At 58.8% G+C, this 22,464-nt stretch overlaps 1 protein-coding gene across 2 annotated transcripts; it reads left to right on the top strand.

Moving 5' to 3' along the window:
- The first annotated feature begins 7,048 nt into the window (after positions 1-7,048).
- Positions 7,049-22,440, top strand: PALM (paralemmin). Of its 2 annotated transcripts, XM_078058665.1 has the most exons (9): positions 7,049-7,227; positions 9,563-9,614; positions 9,980-10,060; positions 10,185-10,315; positions 11,937-12,063; positions 13,075-13,096; positions 14,266-14,325; positions 16,684-16,815; positions 20,396-22,440. In XM_078058665.1, exons 1-9 carry the CDS (start codon positions 7,064-7,066, stop codon positions 20,923-20,925), a joined length of 1,299 nt encoding a protein of 432 aa, XP_077914791.1. In that variant the 5' UTR covers positions 7,049-7,063; the 3' UTR covers positions 20,926-22,440. The 2 variants fall into 2 exon arrangements, with proteins under 2 accessions (XP_077914791.1, XP_077914797.1); XM_078058671.1 differs by lacking the exon at positions 16,684-16,815.
- Positions 22,441-22,464: the final 24 nt, after the last annotated feature.

The following is a 22,464-nucleotide window of genomic DNA, read 5'->3' as shown; positions in this document are numbered from 1 at the left end:
TGAGGCCCAGAGAGGGGCAGACTCTGCCCCAAAGTCACACAGCACAGGGAGGGCCCCTGAGTGCTTGCTGCCCTGCCCTTGTGCCTTTTGGTTAGATATGATGCCATGGGTCCTGCATTGGGTGGATCACTGGTTTTTCTGGATGCAGAGGTGGGGCAGGGACTTGGCATTCACTGGCCCAAATAGCCATGAGAGAAAGCCTCTGTCCTGTGTGCTTGGGTTGACGATGGGTGGGGAGTGGCTCCATCTGGTGCCATCCCGATGGAGCACCTGCCCCTCATTCTCTCGCTCATGCTCCTTTTCCAGGGGGCAGAGCAGGCTCTAGGCATGGAGGCAGCAGCCGTGAGGACCGAACCCCTCATTCCCTTTCCATGGATTTTGCCATCAGAGTCACAAGAGATGGTTGTGGCTTATGGTGACGCTGGCGAGTTTCTTTTAAAAATAAACTTAAGAGGGCGCCTGGGTGGCTCAGTTGGTTGGGCGACTGCCTTCGGCTCGTGTCATGATCCTGGAGTCCCGGGATCGAGTCCCGCGTCGGGCTCCCTGCTCAGCGGGGAGTCTGCTTCTCCCTCTGACCCTCCCCCCTCTCATGCTCTATCTCATTCTCTTTCTCAAATAAATAAATAAATAATCTTTTAAAATAAAATAAAATAAACTTAAGAATTTCACAAAATTTTGGGTGCCTGGGTGGCTCAGTTGGTTAAGCAACTGCCTTCGGCTCAGGTCATGATCCTGGAGTCCCAGGATTGAGTCCCACATGGGGCTCCCTGCTCGGCAGGGAGTCTGCTTCTCCCTCTGACCCTCCCCCCTCTCGTGCTCTCTCTCTCTCATTCTCTCTCTCTCTCTCAAATAAATAAATAAAATCTTTAAAAAAAAAAAAGGGACACTTGAGGGTCCCATTTTAAAAAAAGAATTTCACAAAATTTTGTTAATTTAAGTATTAAAGATTAAATTAGTTTTTGTTAATTTAAGAATTTGAGGATTTAACAATTGTTTTAAAGATTTTATTTATTTATTTGAGAGCGAGTGAGCGCATGAATGCAAGTGGGGGGAAGAGTAGAGGGAGAAGGACAAGCAGACTCCACGCTGAGCCCGGAGCCCAACGTGGGGCTCAATCCCCCGACCCTGGGATCATGACCTGAGCCGAAATCCAGAGTCGGACACTTCACCGACTGAGCCCCCCAGGCGCCCCTTAACAACAATTCTTGAGTAACTCCAGGAAGGCAGAGGGCAGGATGGCTGATGCTGCTGAGGTGGGCCGGAATGGCAGACTCTCCTGGGAGCGTCTCGGGCCCCGGGTGGGACTCCTGCTCTGGGGAGGATTTGCCGTGTGGTCCAGGGTGAAGGGCAGCTACCCTGGGAGCCTCAAGGTCTGGCTGGTAAACTGAGGCTAGGTTAGCTCGGAGCAGCCTTTCTCAGATGCTCAAGCTCCTCTCCTCCTGTCCTCAAGGCTCAGACCTCGGGACGGAGCAGGAGAGCACATTCCTCCCCAGATCCGTTCCCCTACCTCCCTCAGGCCTGGACATCCTCCAGGAGAAGGTCTCACCTTGTGCAAAATGGGTCCTTAATGCCTCTTTCACACTTGCTAATCTCCCTGTTTAATGAGAGATTGAGCCAGTTAAAAGGCAACACTGTCCTGTGATAATTGAACCTAAGAACAAGCTTTTATTCTCATTGTATCTGTTTTGGAATGTTTTTACACTGATGTTTGTGCAAGCGCCTTCTGCTTCTCAGGCTTGGTAACAATGTAGCATTTCCTTCTGAGACAAGGGGGATTCACTGGAACAGCGAGTGGATTTGAAGGGAAAGAACGTTCCAGTTGTAGTGGAGGTTGTGGCCGGAGCACGGGGAGGGGGTTGACGTTTAGTAAGCAGCTGTGTGTGCCAGGCCCTGTTCTGAGTGCTTCGTCTGTGTGAACCTGCTGGATCTTTACAGCAGCCCTGCAGGGTGGGGAAACTGAGGTAGAGAGAGGTGACCTTGACACAGCTGGGGCCGCACAGCTGGTATGTATATGCTTCTGGGTCCTTTCACCTGCCAGGGTGGGGGAGGGTGTCTTTGCACCTTCCTGTGTCCCACGGGGCTGTGGTCTGGGCATGGGGGGTGATCCTAGGTATCCTGACATTGGCTTTTCACCCTGGTTTGTCTCCTCGGCTACACGGAAGGTGGCTTTGGCCCCTAAAAGCATCTACCTTGTGCCTTCACCCCCCAGGGACCCCTTCAGTGTCTGCTGATTTGGGAGTGGGGCGTGGACAGGTGGAGTCCTGACCCCTCCATGAGACTTGAGCGTGTCATTCACTTTCCTTGGAAGATCTGGTGAATGGGGACATGAGCGCGCCCAGCCCCCTCCCAGGTGGGATGCAGCTCAAGGACGGGGCGGGTGCTGTAAGTCTTGACCCCATACGTACCACATGGGCAGGAGTTCTTCTCCAGCCCCATGGTGAGATCCATCTTCAAGGGTCTCAGATGTTGGTGCTGGAAAATGGGTTGATGTTCTTTAAAAATATCATATCACCTGTTTCCAGGTCTGAGACCCTATTTCCTACCACCCTTCTGCATTCAGGAAAGCTATCCTCGGTTCATTTACGTAACACTCCCTGCTGACCCTCCTAGCCTTGTGTAGGATCAGGGCCCTGAAGGAGCCCATGGAGGGTCTTCTCTGTGGTGTGGGGAAGGTTTCGTGGTCCATCCCTTCACAGACCTTTTCTATGAAAGATATTTAAAGGTGTACCTGGGGTGCCTGGGTGGTTCAGCCGGATAAGCGTCCAACTCTCGGTTTCGGCTCAGGTCCTGATCTCAGGGTCGTGAGATCAAGCCTGGAGTCAGCCTCGCACTCAGTGCAGAGTCTGCTTGAGATTCTCTCTTCCTCTCCCTCTGCTCCTCCCCACCCCCCGCTTGCACACATGCACGCTTTCTCTAATAAATACATGTTTAGTACATGTTTAAAAATAAATAAATAAAGGTGTACATAGATGGGCAGAAGGGCATGCCTGGCAGAGGGACTGGCCTGTGCAAAGGCTCGGAGTACCCGGCAGGGCAGCCACGGATGGTGTCCAAGCAGGAGAGGGGTGAGGTTCCGACCCAGGCATAAGAAAGAGGCTCTGGGGGCTGAGGAGCAAGTCAGGGCTCAGTGTGGACAGTTATTGTGGGGGCAGCTTGGAGAGAAGTGCCAGGGCTGTGGGGGGAGACCCCGTATCTGGGAGGCAGAGACCTGACTTCAGAAGGCTGTGGCGGTCAGAGCTGCCCACAGGTCAGGGCGAGACGGCGCTGTCCCTGGATGCACAGGGAGGGTGCTTTGGCCAGGCTGCAAAGGGACCCCACGCAGCGTGGGATGGCGGAGTGCAGGTCTTGGTGTCTGAGGAGTGTGACGTCGGGCTGAGGTGTCTGTCTTCTGCTCAAGGGTTCAAAGCAGGAACTCAGGGACCATCTGAGCCCATCACGGGGACAGTCTGGATCGGGCTAGAATTCAGAGGGGAGCCCAAGCCAGGCCTTGTGGTGGGAAAGACAGGCAGGAATCAGAGTGAGTGGGGGTCATTGCATGGACGAAGGGGTAGTGGGGGGATGGGAGCCCAGCCTGGGTGAGCAGAGGGTGAGTGTTAGGGGGCAGCACTGTGGGGCTTTGAAGGCCAAGTGAGGGGCAGGGGCTTGGCAGGGGGACTTCTGGTAACATCAGTCACAGAGTGAGAAGGCACTGTCCTAGTTGGTTTGTGCTCAAACCCTCCTGACCAGGGGGAGTTCAGGGCAGGGCCAGCAGGATCTTATGATGCCCCATGGGGTGGGCTGGACCCCGGCACTGGCCCCAGCCCAGCCCTTGGTGAGAGGGTCCACGTTTCTGTTGTACGGATGTATGTGTATATTCTTACCACCTTAATTGAGATGCAATTCACTCACCACACAATGCACCTGTTGGAAGTATATAATTCAGGATGTTCACATAGTTGTACAACCATCACCTCTGTCTAGTTCCAGAACATTCCATGAGCCCAAAAGGAAACTCGTCCCCATTAGCTGTCACTACCCCTCTTCCCCAGCCCCTGGCCCCCACGAGCCCCCTTCCCGTCCGCGGATGAGCCTGTTCTGGACGTGTCACCCACGTGGACTCACACCCCGCGTGGCCGTCTGTGTCTGGTTCCCTCCCTGAGTGTCGTGGGCTCGGGGTCCGTCCCCGGGGCAGCGTGTGTGGGCGCCTGGCTCCTGTCGGCGGCCGAGGGACGCTCCGGTGCGTGGCGGACCGTGTGTTTATCTGTACATCCGTTAATGGATACTGGGGTTGTTTTATACATTAATTGTATAGTCACTTCTGAGGTGGTTGGGGCTTGTCCCTTGTCCTCTTTTGGATGTGGGGAGCCCATGTCCTGTTTTAGATAAATGTAAGATGTGACACTGGGTTTCTTAAAAAAAAAAAAAAAAGAGGTGGCCATAGGACAGGTGGTCCACAGGGGTGGGACCAGGAATGTGACAGGGGAGAGAGTCCTTGGGTGGGGACCCTGACTCCCTGGTCCAGTGAACATTTATTGAATCCTGCTGTGTCCTGGGTGCTGGGGACATGGTAGGGACAGAAAGAGACATTGTCCTTGTGGGGGAAATGAGACAAGTGAAATGACTATAGGATGTCGCTTGGTGGTGAGCCTGGGAGGGGGTTGGGGCCACAGAGGTGGCCTGAGGGAGTTAGTGAGGCCCGGGAGAGAGCACACCAGGCTGGGGACACAGCCATGCAAAGGTCCTGCGGTGAGAGCATGCCTGGAATGTTGGAGGGGAGTGGGAGCGGCAGGGACCTTAGTGCTCTGGGGCTGGTCTCTGCAGCTGGATTGAGGCCCAGCTTGCCTGAAGCTGCAGAAGGCTGGAGGCACCATTCCCATTCATGCCCCATTGCCCTTCCGTTGTGAGGGCCCAGGACAGGGTCCACCCCCCTCCCCAGGTTAATAGGCAACAGGTTTTCTCCTCTGGGTCTGTGGCCTGCTCTGATCTCAGTCTCCACCATGGGCGTGATGCCTCTCTGCCTTAAACCTTCTAGAAAGCCCATGCATGGCTCATGAGCTGTTCGTCTCACCAGTGACAGCAGTGGTCACCTGACTGAGTGCTCAGGGTCTCAGAGGAAGAGAATTCCTCCCTGATGAGGGGAGAAGATCAGGAAGGCTTCCTGGAAGAGGCAGCTGCACTTGACCTGAGCTTGGAGGTGGAGGAGGGACAGGGGAAGGCAGGAGCTCGTAAAGGGTGAGGGGCAAACAGCTGAGAGGTTGAGGCTCACGCAGGATGATTTGGAGGGAGGAAGGTTCTGGGAGCCAGCAGTGACGTTGGGGACCCCCCCATTCCAGCCACCCCAACGGAGGGAGGGCCGCAGGGCTCCCTCCCTTACCCCCACCTCGGTGAGGCTCTGCTCCCCTTCCCTGCCCCCATGGCCAAGGCCAAGGCCAAAGCTATAGTCAGCTGTTTCCTTTGAGTTAGCACAGGAATGTTGCCGGCGTTGGGCTCAGTGCCGGCCTGGGCCAGGACCCCTCATGCCGCTGGGGCTGCCTGGCATGAGCTCTGGAAGGACAGGCTCGGCCCCACACGCACCCGCCTCCCGCCTCAGACCCAGCTCATCCTGCCCGCTGGGTGACCTTGGGCGGGTTGTGTAACCTCTCTGGTGCCTTTAAAAAATAAATGCGTCCCAAGGCCGAGGCCTCTGCAGGGCCCGTTTGGGTTTGGGCCTCATTAGCTCATCTCCTGGAGCCAGGATTATCTCATACGCTCTCAGCCCACACCCTCGCCAGTCCTGAGCCGCCCACATTGGGGCTCGAGCCCAGAATTTGCTCCAAGCACTGTAAAAATAATCAGGCAAGGACAGGAGTGTGTGTGTGCTGAGGGTGGGCCTCCTGGAGGAGGGCGTGTCCCGTTGCCCGATAGCCAGCGGAGCCTCAGGGACAGGGGTGACTTGCCCTGGGTCACACAGCCAGGGAGGACAACTGCCACACCTCTCTAAACCTGACCCAGGCATTTCAGCCAAAGCTCAGCTTCTCTGCCCAGCGTGTCTTGTGATCTGGCCTCTGGTTCTTTCACTGAGCCCTGGCGAGCGTCTCAGCCATCCACTGAGAATCCTGCCACCACCACCCCGGTCGCCTGGCCGGACCTCAGGGAGACCCTGTGCTCTGTGAGTGCCGTGTGCACACTCCGCGCACTCGGGAGCCCACCTGGCTGGCCTCAGGTCCCAGCGTCACCATCTAGCAGCTGCAGTTCCTCCATTGATAAAACAGTCATCCCACCTGCCTCGCAGGACCGTCAGGAGGGTGCTTAGCAAGTGTCCTTTACACACTCAGCTCCTTCCAAGCCTCAGTTTCCCTTCCTGGAAAACGGGACTGGGACTGCCTGGGGAAGGCGGCTAGCGCTGCGCTGAGGTGTTCTTACTTTATTGCTGTTTAATTAGGATTCTATGGTCGTACTTTGTTTTAATTTGTGGATTTATGATGCTGAGCATTATCTTGGCTTGACTTTAGCTACCTGGCACCAGGGGCAGGTCCAGTACCCTCCTGGGTAGAATCCCCTCCCCGCGTTGGCGCCCCGACACCAGAACGGGAAGCATCCCCAGGCGTGGGGGGAGGATCGACCCCCATTACCTCTCTGCATCCCACCCTCTCTGGCAGCCCCTGAGGCCCAGGGCAGGAAACCCTTAGCCCCCCCCCCCCCAGCGCCTGGCTGGGGGCGGGAGATGCTCTGCGCCGGCCCAACCCCCCTGCATGCCGGCCTCCGCGTTGCCATGGGGACAGTGCGGTTGCCAGGGCGACCGCCTCCCGCGGGCCCCACGGGGAGGGGGGGTGGCGCCTGGGGCGGGGCCGCTTTGGCGCCCTCAGGCATGGGGAGGGGCGCGTGAGGGGGGCACACAGCCGGTGCCCTTCGGGCTGGGACAGGGACAGGGACGTTGAGGGAGGGATGGAAATTCTCTTCCTGGGCCTCGTGCGCCTCTTCTCACTGTGCCTGACCTTCCCCTGACCTGGTTCAGCCAGCAGGGACACCCCGCCTGAGTGAGGACACTGCCCGCCTTGTTGTCTGCAGCCCGGCAGGCTGGCCGCAGAGCGGTCCCTGTGTCCTTATGTCCGGCCTGAATGGCCACCTGCCTGCTGGGGATCCAGCATTAGGCAGCTGGTTCCGCCCAGCATGGCCTGTGTGCAGTGGGTCTCCGAGGCTGTATGCCCCTCCCCCAGCTCTGCCTCCGTCCTGGTGGGTCCGTGGAGGCCACGTGACAGCCGGAAAAGGGTAGGCATGTGCTGTGGCCCAGAGCTGGGCGGTTCTAGTCCCAGCTCTGCCACCTCCCAGCTGTGTGACTGTGGACAAGTGACTTGCCCTCTCTGGGCTTCACTTTCCAGTCAAGGGAAGAGCATACCAGGGAGAAGGAACGGTAAATGCAATGCTTCTAAGGAAGGAACGAGCTTGGTGCAGTTGAGGTACAGCTAGAAGGTCCTGGCGGCTGGAACAGAGTAAGCAAGTGGGAGAACAGAGGAGGTGAGGGCAGAGAAGTGGATAGGGTTGAGCTACACTAGGATTTCTTTCAAGGGGTGATGGGAGCTAGGGAGACTTAAGAGCAGGAGAATGAGTGGTTTTGATTCTTGTTTTGAGAACTTGCCTCTGGTTGTGGGGTGGGGAGTGGATTGTCGGGGGCCAGGGATGTAGCAGGCCATGGTAGAGGACCGGGATGGGAAACATGAGGTTTGCAAAAAGTAGAGGGTGGGCCTAGGTAGGGAACACTGGGGGTGTCACCTTGCCTGGATCACACAGGGCGGTGTAGCAGACTCAAAAATGTAGCTGATCAGGCCCTTCAGGAAGGGCTTCCAAGCTGGATTGCTGGATCAAGCCTTTACTGAATGACACCTAGCTGAACCCAGCCCCCCTGAGGCAGGAGAGAGGGAAGCCACAGAGGGTGCAGCCGGGGCTGCTGGGTTCCTGAGAGGCACAAAGAGGGCAGGTGCTACCCGCCAGGAAGGGAAGAGCTGGGTGGGGTCACCTGGCTGGGGCGTGAGAGCCAGATGATTTCATGGGTCTCAGCGAGGCCAGGAAACTGAACCTGAGTGGAGTGGGGGGTGGGGCATTGCAGGTCACGATGGATCTGCACCGGGAGCGGCCACCTGGGTTGGGGGGAGGGCTTGGGCTCAGGGGTGGGCCCAGCACACTGTGTGACTTTGGGCTTCTGTTTCCTTTCTGAATCACAGGGGGAGGGGGCACAGAACAGGAGCTGGGGTGTCTGTTCCTGCTCTTTGTGCAAATGGGGAACCAAGGACCAGAAGGGGTGGAGGGTCTTTGGAGGCCACAGGGTGGCTCCTGGTCCTGATCCAGGGCTGAGGGCTGGGGGGGGGGGGCGCGCAGCAGAACCAAAGGATGGTCTGTAATTTCAGTCCCTGTGAAGATAAGGGGCTTGGGGTGGATAAGGGGACTTCAGGGGGTCCGGTTCCCACTGCTCAGAGCCCCCCCTTGTGCCCACCAGGTCCTGCCCCCAGGAGACTGTTGAGGCCCCCCAGAGTGGCCCTGGGATCATTCAGGATTTGGACCGAGAACAGGGAGGTCCAGATGGGAGCTCAAGACCCCGCCTCCTCTTCAGGCCTTGCCTTGTCACCAAGGCCCTGGGGGTGAGAGGCAATCACTCAGGGCTTCATGGGTCCAGAAGCTACTGTGTGCAGCTTCTGGGGACCCCGTGAGAGACCACGGAAGGGAGCGGCCAGGTCTGAAATCTCCTCCCTGCCCTGCCATGTGGGTAGAGGGGTTCAGGGGAGCAGAGGGGAGGGGAAGGGCAGGAAGGATTCACCCTCCGGGTCCTGGGCCTCCTGCCTGCCCCCACGGAGTCTGTCCCTTCAGTTGCATCTGGCAACACTGACATTTATCAACTCCACGCCGGTTTAAGGCGAAAACCACACTGCGTGGCTTTCAGAAAGCATGCAATGGACAGGAAAGGGAGTCAAGGGCCGAATTTGGGTTTGCCTCTTCTTTGCTGTGTGTGCTTGGGAGACTCGGAGCGCTTTCTGGGCCTTTGGGGTCCTGGGAGAGTCCAGGGGAAGCAGATTCTCGAGAGAGGACGTCCCAGGGTAACACTGTCAACTTTGCAAGCCCAAGGGCTGGGAGGTGGGGCTGGTGGGTCCCGAGTCCTGCACGTGTCCCTCCCAGGGCTGGACAAGAGGGGCTTGGCGGTCGGAGGGTGAAGAGGGGGCTGTCCCGATCTCTCCGCATCTTCCTGAAATGCTCGTCTCTGGCCTTTGATTGCTGGTGAATTCCTCTCTCTCCTCCACAGCCCGGCTCAGCGTCTCGCCTCCCCAAACCCTTCCTGCATCTCTGGGCAGAGCCTCCCCCTCCTGTCCTTCGGCCCTGTTCCCAGGGGGGCCGCAGGAGGGTTTGCTGGGAGAATTCATGAGGTCATAAGGCCGGGTAGAGAGAACAGTGCTGCCTCTGAGGGGGGCAGGGAGGGACCCCACTTTACAGAAGGGAAACGGGGATGCTGCTTGTGGCAGCTGGTGGCTGGAAGACACAGGCTGGGATTCAAACCAGATCTGTGGAGAGCAGGGTGGGGTGGATCCCCAACTTGACCTTGTGCGTCCCCTCCCCCCAGGGTCCTGGTGGCAGAGACCACGTCTCAGCAGGAGCGGCTCCAGGCCATTGCAGTGAGTTCCTTGCCCCTCCAACAGTGTGGACGGGGGTCGGGCTCCCCACACCCCGCCCAGGGCCCTTGGGGCTCAGAGCCAGGGTGTGGCAAGGTGCTTCCCACAAAGTGAAAATGAAGAGACCCCCGCTGTCCTCCGAATGTGTCTCTTACACCACTAGCTTGCGAAGACCCTCTGTGCGGGGGTGGGGGGATGCAGGCTGGGGGCAGGCGAGGGGCAGGGGGGCGGGGGCGGGGGAGTCCAGTGGGCCAAGTGGGTGCCATTCACAGAAAAGCAGGGTGCCCGTGGGCAGAGCCTCAGTGGTTTGGTGGGGTCTGCGAGGCCCCCAGCCTCGCCCTCACGGTAGTGTGTGTCCCTGTCGTCAGGAGAAGCGGAAGCGGCAGGCCGAGGTTGAGACCAAGCGTCGGCAGCTGGAGGACGACCGTCGGCAGCTGCAGCACCTGAAGGTCCGGAGCGGGCGGCCGCGTGGCCCCTCGCAGAGCCGGCCTGGCGTGGGGGGGGCGGGGGGGCGGCAGTGCCCTAGGGGCGGACCCTGAGCCTGATCCTGACCTCGAGCCCTGTCACCCCCAGTCCAAGGCCTTGCGGGAACGCTGGCTGCTGGAGGGGACGCCGTCCTCTGCCTCGGAGGGAGATGAGGACATGCGGAGACAGATGCAGGAGGACGAGCAGAAGGCGCGGCTCCTGGAGGAGTCCATCTCCAGGTGGGAGGGGCGGGCGATGCAGGCACCTGCAGAGTCTGGGGGAGCGTGGGGGGGGCCGCCCTTGGGCTGGGATAGGGTTTGGCCCCTTGCTCCGAGGGCCGGTGGGGGCAGGGAAGAGCCCCATTCACATGCTTTGATGGGGCTGTAGGTGGGCCATGAGCATCTAAGCTGGGCTTGAGGGGGCAGAGGGCTGCCCGGTGGGACCCCTTTCTTCTTCCAAACACCCAGCAGAGCAGGTGTGTGGGGGCAGGTCTGTGGGCCCAGGAGGATGGGAGTGGCCGGCAGCGGCCTCCCTGGGGCCTTGCTGGCGCCAGTCCAGTTGGTGAGTCTTCCCCGGCTTGGTTCTAGCGCAGGCCACAGACGCCCAGGCAGCTGGGCCTGCAGGAAGCCCAGGGAGGGGGGCAGGCCCGGGGAAAGTGACCGCCCCCCCGCCCCCCTGCCCCCGGAGCTGGGACAAAAGGCCTGGAGTTTCCGGGCAGGCAGAGGCCCAGGCTCAGCCCAAGGGCAGCAGGGTCAGGGTGGAGGGAAGTGACGGTCAAAATTCCAAATGTCCACTTGGTCAAGGAAGGCCTGAGAGGCCTGGGGCCTGCCCGGGGCCCACAGCACGCTGGCCCACCGCCCAGCTGGATGCGAGACACACCCACTGGGAAGACCTGGGGATCCTGCCCTGATGTGTTTGGTTTGGAAGAAGGTGGGGCAGGTGTTAGCTGGGACTTTCCTTCCTGGGCCTGTTTTCCGACCGTGAACTGTTAGCCTGGGCCAGAGCGGGGGGCTCAGACGGAGGTGGGGCTCAGACGGAGGTGGGACTCAGACGGGGCTGCACAGAGATGGCCAGGACTGCCAGCAGGACGGGAAGTTGGTGGAGATGATTGGCCACCAGGGGCTGGACAAGGCGAGCTTCTTTTCATCCCGTCCTGCTAGGTGTAACCCTGGGTGAGGGGCACACACGCAAAGCAGGTGCCTCGATGGTGGGGGGCCCTCCCTCGAGCCCCACCACGTATCTGGCACACTTCCAGTGCTTTGGGGGCCTTGGCTTTCTTCCTCCCAGGGCAACCCGCTCCTCAGGTGCCCCTGCCACCTGCATTTTGCCCGCTTGGTGCCCCTGCCTGGACACCTCCTCCAGGAAGCCCTGCAGGCCGACCCTAACTGTGGCCAGTGTAGGCTCACTTCCTTAAGGGCCTCAGACTCACCCCCAAAGCCTCAGGCGGGTGCTCGCTGGGACAGGACTTAAGATCTTTGTTTTGTTCCCACTGGGTTGTGTGCACCATTATCTTCTTGTACTTGGAAGGTGACATGGTTTTTCCAGTTTCCCCAGAGAGATAAAGCTTCCCGTAAAAATAAATGCATCTGAGCGGAAAACAGGAGAGTTGGTTGGAAACCAGCAGAGAAGTAAACCGTAGCAGTGAGGGTGCCCATGGACGGGCCAGCCTGGGGCCACACCCAGCTCTGCTGCTTGCTGGCCCTGTGTGGTCGTTGCTCTGTGCCTCAGTTTCCCCAGTTGCGAGGGGGGAGGATGAGACTACCTCACAGGGTGTGGGGTGACCTGGCGTCAAGGAGCCTGGAGCGGTGCTGGGGCCCAGAAGTGCCCAATAAGGGCAGTGGCTTCCTGTGCCCTCCCCAGGCTGCAGAAGGAGATTGAGGTGCTGGAGGACGCGGGCCCGCTCACCGCCGCTGCCGCCGGGGAGAGACCCGCCGCCCCGAGCCCGGCCAAGGACCAGAAGGCAGAGGTGGTGTTGGATTCTCAGCAGGTGAGGAGGTGATGAGGTTCCCGGGGTGCCCGCCCCTCCCCCACCCCGGCCCCAGAGCAAGACCCCCCTTCGGTGTCACTGTGGCTCGGACCTTGGGGCAGGGGCCCCTGGGGTGTCATGAAGACCAGCATCCCAGCTGTGTGTCCAAGCCCCGTTCAGCGGCTCCTCTCATAGCCCTGGTCCTGCTCTCGCTGTCTGCCAAGGCCTGGTTCGGGGCGGACGGGGGCAATGTGGGCTGGGCCCTAGCCTCACTGAGTCATGTCAGCTGAGCAGAGGGACATGTATCAGGCGACCAGAAACACGGGGAGGATGGCCGGCCTGGGATGCGTAAGCCCAGGGCACTGCGGAGTTCCCGAAGAGGCGTCTGATGCATGGGAGCACTGGGCCGACTTCCTGGAGGAGGTGGACTTTGAAAATTGAATAGGAGTTCTCTGGGCACAGACTGGAGATGAGAGGGGGCTTCCACTGAGGTTGACCGACCACAGACTGTGTGGTCCCTGTCCTCGCGATGCCCACGTCCTGAAGGAGACAGAGACAGTATCTCGAGGGACAGCGACATGATGTGGGGGACCTTTGGATTATGGTCGGGGAGCTGAGTGAGGAGCCAGCCAAGCAGAAATCCACAGTGCAGGGGACATCACACACAAAGGCCCTGGGGCGGGAATGTGTTCAAGGACCAGTGAGTCTGGCCAGAGATGGGGGGTGGGGGAGGAAGGAGAGGCCTATAGGCAGGGGTCTGCGGACACAGGCCCTGGGGGTCATCTAGAAGGGTTTTGGCTTTGTCTGGGGAGCACTAGGGAGCCATGGGAGGCTTCTGAGCAGGGCAGGGACTTTACCTGGCTGTCACAGGTTAGGGCAGGGGTGGGGGATCCCTTCAGGAGACAGCACCTTCGATGGGGCCTCCAGGTGCGAAGCCGAGCCCTCCCCACACTGCTCTGCCCACAGGTGGGGACCTTGGTCAGCGGGAAGGGGGCGCCAGCATCCCTGACCTCTCTCCCTTCTTTCTTGCAGGCCCCGGTGGGCACGCCCAAAGGTAGGCTTCTCGGAGGGAGGGGCGGGGCCTTAGTGCCCTCTTGTGGCCAGAGTGGGGTGGTGGGCCTGGGGAGGGTACCTACAAACTGAGAGCTCTTGTTGCTGATAAGAGTTGTAGCAACCGTGACTGGTTACTGTTACTTCTCACGGAGCCTGTCCCAGAGCCCCTCATCATCACTTCCCTGAGTTATGATGACATCCCTGGGGTGGAGTTGTTGCAGGTGAGGAATCTGAGGCTCTGGGGGGACGTGTCTGCCTGGGGTCTCAGCCTCTGGGGCCTTCCCATGTCCACATTGGGGTGCCAGTCTTGGCCAGCCGCACCTCTGCTCCACGTCCACCTGCTCTGAGCTGCTGCACAGCTGGGCAGGCCTCGGTTTTCATGTCTATAAAATGGGGTCTGTGGGGCCAAGAAATCAAGGTCTCAGCAGTCCTGGGAAGGGGGCAATATTTAAAAGCACAAGGGTCCCCCCCCTACACACACACAGATGTGGAAAAGACAGCTATGCAGGGAACAAAGAAAAGGAGCCAAAAGTTTGAAGTCTGGGATCCATTTTTCCCCTTCCTCAGCAATTATTACGGATAGATAATGCGCATTTGCAGATATCTCACAAACATGTAGGACATTTAAATATATTTAATTATAAATATAATAGCTTATAAATATATTAAAGTATTAAGTATATTAAAATTATTTAATGTAAGTTATATTTTTAAAACATGTATCAAACTCGTCTATTTTGACATCTAAAGCATGGAAGGAAAGCCACCAGCCAGGATTGGAGGTGGTGGTCAGATTGTCTTTGGCCTGATTTGTTGTGTGTTAATTATTTAGGGGAGTGTCTTACTGTGGAATTAAAAATTAATAATTTAAAAAAATTTCACGCAGGCCTCTCAGGGATTTTGTGAAAATTATTTGGGCTGAGAGATGGAAATGGACTGGGGACTGGTGTGTGTTTGGGGCTTCTGGGTATGCACACGGGTGGGGGGTCCGGGTGTATGTGTGCACCAGGGGAGGGTCCAGGTGTCTGGGAGTGTCTAGATATCTGGGGGGTGTCTGATGGGTATGTGGGGGCATCTGGGGGTGTCTGGTGGGTGTCCAGGTGTCTGGGGGTCTGTGTGATCTTCTCTCTTCTGACCCCCATCTCTCTTCACCCTTCACTCACTGAACAGAGAAACGAGTCTCCAACACCCCCATGAGGACGGTCGAAGGCTCCACCATGATGAAGGCAGGTGGGTCAGCCCCCAGCCTCATCCCCTGTGTCCAGCTGCTGTCCTGGGCTAAGCATTGGTCCTGGGGAGCCTGGAGAGGCGGGGCTAGGTCAGACGCAGACATGCCCTCAGCAGGAGCTGTGGTCATGCGGGTGGCAGCTGGACCGAGGCCCCCTCTGCTTTGGCACCTTGGTCACATGCTGGCCCAGCTTCCCTGGGAAGACGGGCCCCCTCGCATGGCAGCCCTCTAACCCAACACCCCTCATGGCATCCCCCCTAACCTTGCTGCTCACTCCTGGGGCCCGGCGGGGGCCGCACACGCCCGCACACGCCCACGGCAGATCCTCCGTCCTCTGCTGTCCTCAGGCTGCCTCAGGATAGGGAGTGAGCGCCCTGTTCCTGGAGGTGACCAGGCTGGGACTCAGGCATTTCTGTGCTTCTGGGAAGCCGAGAGAGACAGGGTTAGCACTAAGCATTCCAGAGTTGGGGTTCAGATCCCTGCTCAGCCACAAGACAAGGGCTCCTCGTCTCCACCTGCTGGAGCAGTGCTAGGCCTGGCACTAACCCGAGAGAAGTGACCGGTAATCACAACGGGCAGAACCTGACTGCTGCTACCGGTATTGGGGTGAGTTGTGGAGGCACAAAACCGAGGGAGGTGAAGACCATCTTGGGGCAGGGCGGCCAGGACACCCGGACAGAGAAGGTGGCAGGGGAGGCCCAGGGTCTCATGCAGGGGCAGGCCGTTCTGCCCCAGGAGGCAGGAGACAGAGGGTAGCATCTGCCAGAGGAGGGGGTGTTTTCAGGGCCTCTGTGCCAGTTGGAGCAGCCCCGCCCTGTCCCTTAGCCAGCGGCCTTCTAGTGCACAACCCATCCAACTGTATGTCTGGAGCTGAGGCTGTTAGGTTGTACAGGGACATGGAGTTAAATAACATTCATTCATTCAGTCATGTGACAAGCGCTTATTGAGCACCTGCTGTGTGCAAGGTGAGGGCCACAGCCTGGGGGAGCGAAGGTCCTGATAAGGACAATGCCCCATGCAGTTAACTTGTGGAGAAAGTAGGGCAGCATGCAGAGCTGGGGGGCGGTCAGTTGAATCAGAGGGCTCAGGGGAGGTCAAACTTAGCAGGTGACGTTTGAGCAAGGACCCAAAAGAAGTGAGGGAGCAAGGCACAGGGGGATAGGTGTTCCAGGTGGAGGGCACAGCACGTGCAAAGGTCCTGGCCTGGACCGTGCCTGCCTTGTTGGAGGACTAACCTGGAGTCCTGTGTTGATTGGAGCAGAATGAGTGAGGGGGGAGAGGGAGGAGGTGAGCTCAGGGAGATGACAAGAGGACTTTACCCCCAGGCACCTGGGGGCCCTGGAGGCCTGCGGGCAGAGCGGGGACGTGCCCGACTGGGTGCTCACCGGCGCCCTCTGGTGGCAGCGGGGAGAACAGATTGTGGGTGGCACTGGGGGGGGCGGGGGACTGCACTGGTCCGGGAGGGGTGGGGGAGGGGGAAGGTGGCCTGGGCAGGGGACCCAGAGGGGGCGAGATGTGGGCGGGTTCCAGGTGTCCCCAAGGCAGAACCCACAGCCTCTGCAGATGGACAGACGTGGGGGGTGAGAGAGAAAGGGAGGAGGGAATTGCCTTGACGGGGGTGGGAAGACCCAGGAGGGGCAGCTTACAGGAGCAGAGTGGGAGTGAGGCTTGGACGTGGGGATTCAGGGGCTCCCAGGGGACCCCAGGGGCAGGCGTGGAGGTGAGGGTGGGATCCTGGAATTCAGGGTGAGGTCCTGGGGGCTGTGGTCAGTGCCCGGGGGGGTCACTGCTAGGACCCATTGTCTTCGTGTGATCTTGGTGGTGATGATTTCTATGGAGTGGTGGCGGGACTGAACCATCCTGATGGATAATGACTCTCAGTTATTTCAAGAGGGCGTTATGCATTCTTCATAGTGAAAGAGATGAGGATCAGGTCACTAGTTGAATGAAAAAAGGCGCGAAGCACAGATACACAGGCATGCTGATCACTGGGTGGTCCGGGACGCGCCGAGACCCAGCTAGGATTGCGTGCCTGCTGACCCAAGTTCACACTTGGCCGTGACCGTGGTCAAGGCATGCCTCCCTCCGACTTACTCTGCGGCTCTGAGGAAACGGGAACAGTTTAAGGCTTTCCAGATGGGGTGGGATCGCAAGCATGGGCCTCGAATGCCGAGCAAAGGAACTCAGGCCGAGGCCCGTGGCTCTGGAAAGCTGTGGGGGGATGTGGAGCTGGGGGTGCCGTGGGAAGGGCGTCCCCACTGCTTGGCTCTGCGCTGCCGGCTCCCCTTCCCTGGCTTGGCTGCAGCCGGCGGGGGGCACGTGGGCAGGCGGCCTCGGGTAACCCGTGCTTCTCGTGCCAGCCATGTACTCGGTCGAGATCACGGTGGAGAAGGACAAGGTGACTGGGGAGACCCGGGTGCTGTCCAGCACCACCGTGCTCCCTCGGGAGCCGCTCCCTCAGGGCATCAAGGTCTACGAAGACGAGACCAAAGGTATGCAGCCCCCGCCCCCCAACCCAGACCCCCCACCCCACCCCCCTCCCACAGCCTGAGCTAGAGCCTGACCTCCAGCCTGATTTGACATGGACGCTGTTCGGGACATGGTCTCACGCCCACAACCCACCGTTGGCTTAGAGGCAGTTCAGTGCCGGACCTGCAGCTCCATCTTTCGTTCACTCCAGGAACCCGCCCTGAGCTTGGCCGCGCGCCAGGTCCTGGGCGGGGCTCTGGGCCTCGAATCAGAGTGGGACTTAGCTCTGTCCTAGGAGAGACTTTCAGCCTGGAGCTCAGGAGTAATTTAAATAAGTATTGTTGTGATAAAGGTGACAAAATCCCCAGAGATGCAGAGGGGGCCTTGAGAGGTTCTAGCAGGGCAGGGAGGGGGCCAGGGGAGGCTCCTCAGGGGAAGTGAGCAGGAGCTCATTGAATGCACAACAGTGCACAAGGAAACATTGTGTTTCACAGAGGCCATAGCATGTGCAAAGGCCCTGCAGTGGGATGGAGTTTGCTGGGCTGGAGGAACTGAAGGGAGCCTGTGGGACTGAGGTGGAGTGGAAGGAAGGGTCAGGTGAAGCCTTGGAGGGAGGGGTGAGCAGGGGCCATGGTGCTGAGATCTGGTTTGGTTTTGGGGGTTCCCTCTGGCAGCTGGGAGGGGAACAGGGTATGAGAGACATCCACAAGGAAACCTGACTGGGAGGAGCAGGGCAACCTTAGTCAAAAGCCCCAACATGTCTGTCTGTCTGTCTGTCTGTCTCTCTCTATATATATAATTCACACACATAAAATTCACTCTTTTTTATTTTTAGGTAAGAAAAACTTTCATTTAAACTGCATTATCCGTCAGTATTTAGACAGCAATTTTATAAGTAGTTTGGCCTTTAAACTTTGGTCATTTATTTTTTAAGATTTTATCTATTCATGAGAGAGAGAGGCAGAGGGAGAAGCAGGCTCCCAAGGAGCAGGGTGCCCAATGTGGGACTCGTTCCCAGGACCCTGGGACCATGACCCGAGCCGAAGGCAGATGCTCAACCATCTGAGCCACCCAGGAGCCCAAACTTTGGTCATTTTTGGCATGGCCTGTAAGGATAGTTTATAAACAAACCCAGGGAGGGGAAGTTCCAGGCAATATTTACTACGATGGCAGAAGAAGGAGACAAACCCACTTAGTAAACAAAATATGTTTTAAGAAGACATTAAAAAGGTATATTCAAAATTAAGGCAAACATTTGCTTTCTTCATGCAGTGGAGCTCATGGAGCTGATCACCCAAGCCAAATATAAAATTATAGTGCCCAGCTCCAGAATCCATTAGCAAGTCCACAAGTGCTCTTTACAAGAAGATGATATACAGAGTGGAAGGGTCCGGAACACACACAATTCAGCATACTGTTCAGTGGGTTTTGGTTTATTCAACATGTTGTACACTCTCACTAATTCCAGAACATTTTTCTTCCCCAAATAGAAACACTATCACCCCCTATCCCCACCATGGCATCCACTAACCCCCTTCCTGCCTGTGGATGCACCTTTTCTGGACCTGTCACACATGTGGAATCACATACCATATGGCCTTCTGTGTCTGGTTCCCTCCCTGAACATCGTGGGCTCAAGCTCCATCCACGTTCATATTTTATGGCCAAATAATATTGCATTGTTTGGATGGATCACATTTTGTTTATTCATTCATCAGTTGATGGATGTCTGGGATATTTCCACCTTTTGGTTTTAGAATGCTATACAAGTTTTTATATGGGCGTATGTTTTCATTTCTCTTGGGTGATAACTAGGCATGGAATTTCTGGGTCATATGGGGATTCTGTGTTTAACCTTTTGAGGAACTGCCAGGGTGCTTTCTGCAGCAACGGCCCCACTCCCCTTCCCACCAGCCGTGTGTGAGGGTCCCCATCTCCCTACATCTTCAGCAACACTTGTTACCATCTTTAAGTTATTATCACTATAGCCATCGTGGTGGTCGTGAAATGGTAACTCACTGTGGTTTTGGTTCCCAAAGCCTCGTGTTCTTAGAGGCTGTTGGGGTCTCTGCGGCATCCAGGATGCTTTGAAGGGGGCCTAGTCTCAGCCCAGCTCTGCCATGGTTTGGGGACATAGACTTGGAAGGAACCCCGGCTCCAGCTCTCACCAGCTGTGTGACCCTGGGCAAGTCCCAGCTGCCTCGTCTCCTGGACAAAAATGACCTGATGGGGCTAAGGGCAGAGGATTCAGCCACTCAGTGCAGCCTGGCCCAGCCCTGGGGGATTCTGGACCCGCCAGACTGGACTCTGGTTGCTTAGCAATGGGAAGGTGATCCGTTTCCATGGTGGCCAAGGGCTTGGATTCCTGTTCTGGGGCAGTGGCCAGGGGGAAATACTCTGCTTGATTCTGCGTAACCTGGGCACACCCCACCCTCCAGGCCTCCAGCCCAGAGTTGCTGCAAAGCCTTGAGGTATGGACACCCCTCCCCAGGGGTTTGGAAACTGAAAGTGGAAAGCACTTTTCTTCTGGCCAGCAGCCAGGAACTGACCCTTGGCCCAGGAGGAGGCAAGTCCCGAGGGTGCCGGTGTGTCCCTCCCTCACGCAGCGGGGCAGCCTCGTTTCTAGGAGTTTGCTGGGCTGGCATCGGAGTGTGGCCAGGACTCCTGCCTGTGCTAAAACCCAGCCCTCAGAACACGACAGATCAGACAGGCACCCACGGGGCAGTTGGAGAGATTTGGAAAAGACATTGAACAAGATTCCTTGCACACACAGAACTGCCTAGGGGAGAACGGGCCTTCCTTTCAAACACAGGGAGGGCCTTTTCAGAAAGTGACTGTGCCCGGGGTCACAGAGGCAGTCGTAAGGAACGTTACGAAGTTTATATCTTATGCCCTGTGTTCTTGGTCCCCTTCTCCCCCAAATTTAAAAACACCCTTCTCGGTGAACCTTGGCTTCGAGAGACAGTCCATCAACGTGGAAATTACAAACTACTCAGACGTGAAAGAGAAGGCCATCACTGGGTCCAGGGATGCAGCAGAGCAGGGCTGAGACGAGCCTGCAGCGTGTTTCCTAGAGAACAGGAGATTGAGTGACCCAGCTAAACCCCGGGGACCCAAGGAAGGAAGCCATCACAATCCCCGAAACTCCTTGGGGGAGGGAGACACATGTAGCCCGGGAGACAGAGCAGAGTCCCGCCCTGGCCAGCTGGGTGACCGAGGGCTGGCCACATCTGTTCCCTGAGCTGCACCATCTTCACAGTGGGAGAAGCAGACTTACTTTGCTGCGTGGCCACGTGGGACCCAGTTGCTGGGAATGTGGAAATGCTGCAAAATGCAGGACCAGAGTCCCTGTTCACTGGATTCCCGTCTCCCCTGGTTTCTGACCAACGCTCTCGCGCCCGCACCCTTTCCTCCGTGCACGGATTTGTCTGTGTGCACAGATCCCAACAGGGAGCTTGAGAGTCCATTGGTTTTAAATGTGTGATTCAGTTTCTCATTTCCTTTTCAGACTGGAGGGTGGCCCACAGCCTTGCCAGGCCTCCCCTCCTCCGAGAGCCCGCTCACACACTCTCTCTCTCTCTCTGTCTCTCTCACCCCTGCCAGTGGTCCATGCTGTGGACGGTACCGCGGAGAATGGGATCCACCCGCTGAGCTCCTCTGAAGTGGATGAGCTCATCCACAAGGCCGATGAGGTCACGCTGAGCGAGGCAGGGTCCACGGCTGGGACAGCGGAGACGCGGGGGGCGTCCAAGGAGCCCGTGCAGACCACACCCTCCAGGCGGGAGATCACGGGAGTGCAGGCGCAGCCAGGAGAGGCCACATCAGGCCCGCCGGGCATCCAGCCGGGCCAGGAGCCCCCGGTCACCATGATCTTCATGGGCTACCAGAACGTGGAGGATGAGGCCGAGAGCCAGAAGGTGCTGGGTCTGCAGGACACCATCACGGCGGAGCTGGTGGTCATCGAGGACGCGGCAGAGCCCAAGGAGCCCGCCCCACCCAACGGCAGCGCGGCAGAGCCCCCCACCGCTGCGGGCTCCAGGGAAGAGAACCAGGTGGGGCCCGAGGCCCCCGCCAGCGACCCCCAGGACCTCGACACGAAGAAGCAGCGCTGTAAATGCTGCTCCATCATGTGAGCCGCCCAGCCTCCCAGCCCCCAGCCCCACCCTCCACACCACAGTCCCCCACCAGCCCGGCCCCGGCGCCTGCCCACCCTCCACCTGCAATCACGGGCCCCAGGACATGCGGTTGTCACATGTTCCTTCCAAGTTTTCTTTCACTGGAAAGAGAGGGACAGGGGTCCCCTACCCCTCACCACCCCCCCGACACCCCCAAACCACTGAGCCGTGCACCTACGCCTGGTAGGAGAGCGACATGGACAGACCCACTTTCCCCAAAATGAAGGGCACCCCCACGTCACGGCAGCTCTACAGAAGCGGCTCTCAGCCACAGCGGTCCTGGCTGGGGTGACCGGGGGCCTCGACACAGCCCTGGGCCGGCCAGCCACCCTCTGGGCCTCCTGCCTGTGCCTTCCTGCCACCTCCACTGAGGTCCCTGAGGGGACATCCTGCCGGAGAGGGACCCGGAGAGCCGCGGGTTCCTGGGAGCCCGCTCTGTCCCCCGCTTAGCCCCTGGGAGTGGGGCTTCCCGGCCAAAGCTCTGGCGTCTGTAGCTTGGACAGTTGGGGTGAGGCCATGCCTCTCTGGGGAGTCTCGGTCAGAGGTCAGGTTCAGGGTCTTGGAAAGGAGCAAGACCCCTCTAGGCACCCCCAGCCTGACGTGTCCCTCCCCCCATGCCCTCTTTCGGCATGGCCAGTGGATGATGGAGCCTGGGAAGGGAGAGCCCCCCGGGACACGCCCCCCCACTCGGGAGGGGTCGGTGACCCCTGCACTGTGTCCTGCAGGTCGGGCCCTTAGAGCTGCCCCTTGCACAAGGCAGGGCCCCACGAGCCACTTGTCCTGAGCTCCGACTCCCACTGGGCCCTCCTTCCTCCTGGTGCTAATTTGGGGACCCTGGGGGGGCTGCCCAGGACCTGCTTGGACCAGGGTGCTGGGTCCCTCCAACCGTACCCCAGAGATCAGGCCACTGTCAGCTCCACTGGGCTGGGCACATTTCAGGCAGCGGCGGGGCGCACGCAGCCCGGGGCAGGGGGCTTCCTCAGCAGGAGACCCCGTTCGCTGCCCCGCCCGACGTGAGCCTGTCCCCCTCTCACCGGGAGGGGTGAGGGGTGAGGGGTTCCCCTCCTGGGGGCAGCCCACACCGGGATGCGCACACACATCTCCGTGATGCAGCCGCACTCGCCCCCCGGCACGTTTGTGCGCATGCTCACAGACCCGCACCTGTGGGCTGTGGTCGGTGAGGCCCCATCTCGGCCCCTCCCCGAGGGCCTCCCGCCTGGTGCCAAGGGCAGGTGCAGGGCCCACCTCTGGCCGCAGCCTGGACCCCGACGCAGCTCTGGGCCTCGGTGGCAGGGGGAGAGGCCGCCTGAGGTGACCCTGGGCGGTGGCCGTGGGACCCCCTCTTCCTCCTTGAGTCCTCGAGCTGTGAGCCTCCGCTGAAGTGCTCTTGCCGCCCCTCCGCTTTTGATGTGTGTGACAAGGCCCTGACGTTCTTGACTTTCCCAGAGAAGCAAATAAACAGTGTGAACAGCCCCCGCCCTGGAGTCCTTGGCTTTC

The sequence above is a fragment of the Halichoerus grypus genome, chromosome 1 (assembly GCF_964656455.1).
Source record: "Halichoerus grypus chromosome 1, mHalGry1.hap1.1, whole genome shotgun sequence".
Taxonomy (NCBI): domain Eukaryota; kingdom Metazoa; phylum Chordata; class Mammalia; order Carnivora; family Phocidae; genus Halichoerus; species Halichoerus grypus.
This window is presented reverse-complemented; position numbering and strand designations above follow the sequence as displayed.

Coding starts and splice junctions, on each gene's coding strand:
- PALM (XM_078058665.1), top strand. CDS start 7,064: ATGTCCGGCCTGAATGGCCACCTGCCTGCTGGGGATCCAGCATTAGGC. Junction 10,061..10,184: donor GGCAGCTGCAGCACCTGAAG/GTCCGGAGCGGG, acceptor TGTCACCCCCAG/TCCAAGGCCTTGCGGGAACG. Junction 12,064..13,074: donor TGGTGTTGGATTCTCAGCAG/GTGAGGAGGTGA, acceptor TCTTTCTTGCAG/GCCCCGGTGGGCACGCCCAA.